This window comes from Rhipicephalus microplus, chromosome 6 (assembly GCF_043290135.1).
Source record: "Rhipicephalus microplus isolate Deutch F79 chromosome 6, USDA_Rmic, whole genome shotgun sequence".
Taxonomy (NCBI): Eukaryota; Metazoa; Arthropoda; class Arachnida; order Ixodida; family Ixodidae; genus Rhipicephalus; species Rhipicephalus microplus.
The window spans coordinates 164601116-164607914 of NC_134705.1; the positions used below are offsets into that span (position 1 = coordinate 164601116).

The 6799-nt window shown below is 42.1% G+C and overlaps 1 protein-coding gene across 1 annotated transcript; it reads left to right on the forward strand.

Annotated features, from left to right (window-relative positions):
- Positions 1 to 3685: 3685 nt before the first annotated feature.
- LOC119167940 (uncharacterized) lies at positions 3686 to 6019 on the forward strand. The gene is made up of 2 exons (XM_075865567.1): positions 3686 to 3756; positions 5327 to 6019. The coding sequence occupies exon 2, from the start codon at positions 5338 to 5340 to the stop codon at positions 5758 to 5760; it is 423 nt and encodes a 140-aa protein (XP_075721682.1). The 5' UTR covers positions 3686 to 3756; positions 5327 to 5337; the 3' UTR covers positions 5761 to 6019.
- The last annotated feature ends 780 nt before the right edge of the window (positions 6020 to 6799 follow it).

Consider the following 6799-nt stretch of genomic DNA (forward strand, 5'->3'; position numbering starts at 1 on the left):
CTGCTTCTGGCTATATATACCGATCTGAGCGGAGGACGTCGGTACAAGGCACAGCCCAGACGCCTCAACCGGCCGCCTCAAGGGCACCAACAGCGTTGCTTTTGACTGTCACCTAAAGTTTGGAATCTAAAGTTGAGATTTATTTGTGTGGTGAAAAACAATGTCTGACAAGTCGCGCAACGATATATATATTATAGCTGATTCTGTACTAACTGCAAAAAAAATTAAACCCCGGTATTGCGGTTGTGTATTGTTCCTACAAGTGTCAATTTCACTGCTAAGCTTGGCTAATGACACGCAACATTTCGTAAAAGTTGTAAAGCTGGTAAGAGTCTTTTTAAGAAGTAAACACAAAAAAGACTCTTATGCCGATCATGAGCTCTAGCCAAGGCATGCTTGGTACCTCGTCGACAGAAGAAACTATCTGGTTTCACTTACCACCACCGGAATCCAATCAAACGCCACGACTCTAAAAAAAAAAGAAACATGCTGGCATGCCAACATCGGCATTGTTTTTTGTGTGCCACTAACTCCTTGTAAACAGTGCTAATTTTTTTCGCACCCTGAGGACAATGAACAATCGAGAAATGAGGTGTAAATAAAGGCGAGCATATTACAAACAACAATTGGTGAGCAACAAACAAATGCCTTTGTCGACAAGAATTCACATCTTCGTGCCCATGTACGATCGTATGTGCGGATGGCAGTCCCTACTGTCTGCATAAACGAACCGCGAGTACAAAAAGACGCTTGAACGTTACACTGCAGTAAAAAAATTATTATATCTACAAATGGTGCCAACACTTACTTGTCCTGCTAGAACGGATCAAAATATCCTTACGTTTTTCTATTAGGTTTTCCATCACAAAGAGCGTAGAAAACATCACATCAACCAGTTGCTACACGTTCATGCCGTCGCGTATCATCATATTTAACTCTAAAGGAATCAAAAACTTTCAGGTTGTCTCACAGACTGTTTTCCTACTTATACTGTATCAATTGAGACGAAATTCAGTGCAACAAAATGAAAAAAAAGATTGCAACTGCAACCGTACGAATACCTTCTACAGAAATGCGGAGCATCACACGCTTCAATTGCCATACCCGGTACGGCGCCCCCCGCCAGGCAGTATGGCAGCACCCACGATAAAAAAGTCTCTATAAGCAGCTACTAGAATGCTCATACGTATTTTTTTAGAAATAGAAGAGAGGCTTCATTATAAGCTACACGAATGGTAAAGACAGAGCTTTCAGAGCAGCGGCGTAATATTCGTGCTGAGATGCGCGTAATCTGAAATTGTGGCAGATTTCGAATGCTTTCCCATGAGCTCACCACAGGCTAACCCCTGGTCCTACTGAAGAGCGTCAGAGTCGTACAGTGACTGCAGCGGGCGAAAGCTGTGGAAACTAAGCATGTGCTTACTTTCCACAAGCAAGCGATGGTAATAAAGAAAACTTATCTTGTGCTTACCAGTGGTTTTTGAAAGAAACGTCACTGCCGTGCATAGGGCGCGTACCACGATGAGCAAGCTTCTTCTTCGTCGCTTTCTTTTTGCACAATGCTCATGGAGTATAAATAAGGTGTGGTATCGAAAGTGCCACCTCTATCACGTAACCATGTCTGTAAGAAAATGTACAGATCTTGGAGGTCAATTATTTATTTGATTTCTCTATATGAATTGTTTTTTTAGTGTTTTACCTAGTACTAGTAAAAGCGCTTCAATTTGTACATGTGTGTGAACACCAAAATTTGTAATTTTGTTATTGTATAACGTGCATTACTCTAAAATTTCATAACGTTTTCTAAGACCACTCAATTCTTCGCCAATCCCCCACAATGGGTATGAACCACCAGACAAGTTCAACGAAAACAAGCCTGTTGGTCTGCTAAGTGCATGTGGCGAAAGTTAATTGCTGAAGCCGGAAAGACGTCGCGGAGATCACGTGTTGAACGCTAGTTAGTACAATTGCAAAATGAAAATGAAGAAAGTGAAATGATCGCGATTTATGTCTGATTATTTTTTTACTTCACATTTTCTAAAGGTGTACCATGGGAGTGATAGCAAAAACACACACCCACGAGATAGGCGACACTGACACACAGGCGCCAAGTGGCAACTAAATATAATGAATGCAGCTGAAATTTTATCTGTAGCATTGTCCATATCTCACGGTTGCCATGTTTCACATGTTTCGATTGTCATGTCCTTCCCTCGAGGTCTATGAGGTATTCCTAAATTCAATAATCGAATAATTGTAATTATTTGACAAAGAAAAACCCCCAAAGTGCAAAAAAAACTCACTGATAAGATGAACAATAAATTAGTGTCTCAGAAGAACACTGCTTCAACTTTGCTGTTTTTAGCATTGCATAAGGAACCAATAATATTTTACTATTCTATAAGCATGGAATATTCCCGCAGACTTCCTTTAGGAGGGATACTGAGGTGCACCATCCCTGTAGAATAGATGATTGATTGGAAATCTCCTAATCTATCAAGAATGTTAGGGGCAAGTGGCTGAGCTGCTTAGTCCCGCTGTCTCTTGATTGATGCTGCAGAGTGAACCAGTGCAGGTTAGAGAAGAGATGAACAAAAGTTAAATCAAATAAAGTGATGACAGAGAAAACACACGTTCGCTTTAAGCCCCCCACTCCCCTGTGAGTGGTGGGTGAAAAAAGTCACCAGGAAAGTCTCTGGACTTGGGGCCAAACTCATGTAGCTCATGATGCCTTATCACAAACCATTGCGAATAGTGTTCTTTGTCTTTCTGATGGTAAAAATCACGAGGCACACACACGTAGTCACTGCTGTTCATAATCGGAGGATGGCAACAATATACATAGTGGGCACGAGTCTAGTTTTGGCGCCACATCAGCAAGAAAAAGAAGGTGAGTTGGATGTATGGCCGAGAAAAGCTAATTCAGTGTCCGGAATATTAGTGTCCTGGGCCCATGTCTCCAATGTCGAAGCACCAAGGCCTCCTCAATCTGCCACTTCATGGGCCTGTAAAAGAGCACAGTTAGGTGCTGTCGTTCTTAACGTAAGCTAGCTTTACAGTATATAGGACGGACCCAACAAAAACTATGTCGAATGTCTCCCGGTTGATTACAGTGTACTCGTACGAAGCGCTCTTTCCGGTAGTCTACATATTGAATAGTAGAGACGGTGATCACACTTTCCGCATCATGTTTGCAAATGGGTTACGTAAGCGCAGACATTCAGAGCTTTCAGAAAGCAACAAAAACTATCAATTAAAATTTCAAAGCGGTAGTTTTAGGTACAGGAGCTTCGAATGAAGACAACGTGGTAGTAGTACCTTGCGTTATATTGTTATGAACACAGGTAGCCAACATAATCTTTAAAGGCCATGTAAAGCTCTAGCATTGCTGTAGAATTCATGCAAGCTATAATAGCCTTCTAGGTGAATTATTGTTTCGCTGTATGCTTTGTATTGATAGAAGTGACAGGAAGGCGAAGGTGGAAGCACGTAGTAACGACAGTGGTAGACAGTTTACCGGAATTATGCCACAAAGCGGTGTTTTGCAGAATAATGTCCAAGAAAGGGCTTCCAAAACTCGTATATGCTACCATAGAATATGTGTTATTACAATTGTGCGTGAAAACTGACGCACTGGTTTTCGATTGAAGTAATCCGAGTCCCTGATTGTGAGCATTGCGTTTATTTCAGTCACGTGACTCTAAAGTGACATCTGCGTTCTACTCAGCAGCTTCCTGTTCGTCACGTGATATCTTGGTGCGTATTTCCACCCTTAAGCTCCTTTATTGGAGGGCTTCACGCTAAGAAGATTCACTTCTGGTCTGCACTTAACTTCCGGTCTACACTTACGTTTACAGCACAGATGAGAAATTGCTGGTGTCTAGACAAATTGAATTCGAGCATAAGTCAAAGTGTTCATCATAAACGCTAACAGGAAAGTGGTGAAAGGCGCACAATGAATTAGTTTTTAAAAAGGTTTAAGTGAGTAATGTTTCTGAAGTCGGTGCTTATCCACCTGTCTATAAATAGGAACCCACAAAGCATCATCTCTGGAGGTAAGCCTGTAGAAGTGAATCGCAGGCAAATAAAAAATGCAAGAAAGTATACACCACCCTATACAGAACTGAGGAAAAAAAGTGGGCTTTGATATAACAGGGCTAAAGTATGGCCAATGCACAAATTTAGCCTCAAGCATAATGCCATAGTACAGCTTTCAACAAAATTACACGCGGTGGTTACTGACCTATTTTTGTAGCCTGAAACGTTGAGTTACACTAGATAGTGTTGTGAGCTTAGCGATGCGTTGAGTAAACATTGCAATAATTGTTAATACGAAGATACAGCATTTGAAGCTTCGTACAACTTGAGGTAGCTAATTTTATTCAGGTATTGTATGGGTAACACAAGCAATCATTATTCGGGCCAGCGTGGCATAAGTATTGCAACACGTTCTGAAGTCAGTAGTTCATGCCTACTTATAGGTGTTCGAAGGCGGCACCTTGCTACCTGCTGAGGCGAAAGATTTTAAGGTTGCCTTTCAAGGCGCATCAAGTTTATTGTAATATGATTATATGTGATATTTCAAATAATTTATATTGAAATCCGCAAGGTGCTGGTAGGTTCAGTAATAGAAACTTACAATCACTCACGCTTAGCTCAAAGGCGCAACTGAGTCCATACAAATTTTTTATTCTCGGACCAGGAGGAACATTTAGGTAACTGAATAGCTTTACTTCTGCGTAATCAAAATGATTTTAGGGAACTCTATGCTGAAAACATTTGGTTGCCTACTGAATTCTCTTCATGATTTGACATTCAAGTCGGGTAATTTTTATTGTGGTATTGTGGATTAGCAGACCGAACAGTCTTTTCAGCAGAAGACACCGTATCTCATGCAATTTATTTTATCCAGTGTGATCAGCCGATACCCCTGGTGCTAAGTATCGTGGAACATTCATTTTCATCTTCACGATTAGATATAATAGAAGTAGTTTATAGCGTGATATATTTAGCGAACGAAACCTGAAATGAAAACAAGTGCTGAGGCGTCGATCTTTTCACCAAACGTATGTTATGCGGTTCGATTGCATCCGTTGATATGTGATATGTATTGATGCTCTATATAATAGGTGTAGTGTTCAAGGAAACACCCCTGAGTGTCATTGTTCACATACACCTCTAGTACATCTAAAAATGACAAATGGGTGAACAAAGGTTGAGCTTACGTAAATTACACCCTTTCAGATATTTTTCACAGAAAAGTGGTGTAAGTTAGGTGCTTTGCTGAAAACACACCCTTAAAGTTGTGTAATAATTTGCAGTGCAGGCTTCCGCTAAATGCATTGCTCGGGCGAGCCAGACATGAACTCAAGCGTGACTACCCTCAACCTAGAAGGCATTGACGGCAGCAGCGATTCGGTGAGCTTTGACTCGACCACGAGGTTGAAGACTTCGCCCAAGTCCCGTCGTCGCGGGGCAGAAGGTGGACGCTCGAGGGAAGTCGGCTGCGCGGACACTGCTGACGACGCCACCGACCAGCTAATCCAGAACCCGAGGTGGACACGCTCTCAGTGGGCCAAGGAGCACCAGAGGATGCTGGTCGCGGTGTTTCTGGTGGGCTTCCTGTTTATCGTGGTGGTGGGCACCGCTTACTTCTTCGACGGTCAGCCCGACGACTCGGTCTACTTACGGGCCGTGTTGGAGGCCGCAGCGGCATCGGCGGCGGCGAACGGAAGTTCCAGCTATGCCAGTCCGCTGTAGTAACGACACTTTGTCGCTAGGGAAACGTACACGTTCCATACATGATGACGTGCGAGTTAATGAACAACGACGTTTTGTGGTTTGAGTTTATATAGTCACTTTTCATTGTTTTTCAGTAAAACAAAATAATCAGCAGCGGTACTCCGTGTCAACCATCAACTATTACTGAATGTTTCATTTGCCACGAAGCAATATAACCACGTTTTTGACGAAAAAATATTTTATGCTCTACTTTATTTGTCAATATCTCTTTAAACAATGCTTACGAAAACACTGATTAAAAAGGTAATAGAACCGGCGTTCAAATACTTCTGATCTATTGGACTCACACGTTTCCTTTCACCTATCTTCAAACTTCACCACAATATCCAGACATAGACTCAGAGCCAGACCGTAAAGACTCCTTCCCCGTTCTTCAAAAAAAAAGTACCAGATTTCAGCAGCTTTATCATAGCTTTATGTTAGCAGCCTTTTTTATGGCTACATACATTTTCCTTTAGGCAGAATCTTTAGTCGCTGCAAAACGTCCCCTTCAAACAACAGCTGGCATTCTCGGTTTGATGCATATGGAGGGAAGAGGGCACATGTATTACGTGGAAAAAATCACTCGAGCACAACAAAGCCGTTCTTTCGGGGCAAAGGAACTAGCGGCAAAAGTAGTTGGTCTTCGGTTTGATGACAGGACACCCGTGTAAACTTGGCGTAGCAAAAGGCTGCCGACTCCATTTTATCTGCATATGTGAATGACAAGCGATGTGTTTTATGTCACAGGCTATTTAGGCAGCCTGAATTGTGAGTTCACAAGGGATTTAGGCACCCTAAAGTCTGTGTAGAGTCTGTGTACGCAGATGAAGTTTTCATGCTCACGGGTTCGGTGAGGGCTACGAAAACTCGACTTTGTATAAGTACAACCGTTAACACCCTTCATTGTCATACTTCTGATAATTGTGTTTAAATGGCGTTAAAGTACGTTCCCCTTTTGTTAGAAGTTATCTGCTTTTGGACCGTTTTACGGGGTAGGCCACGTAAAACATCATTG

Bases quoted from the DNA above. Each gene is read 5' to 3' on its own strand.
- LOC119167940 (XM_075865567.1), top strand. From the start codon at position 5,338: ATGCATTGCTCGGGCGAGCCAGACATGAACTCAAGCGTGACTACCCTC.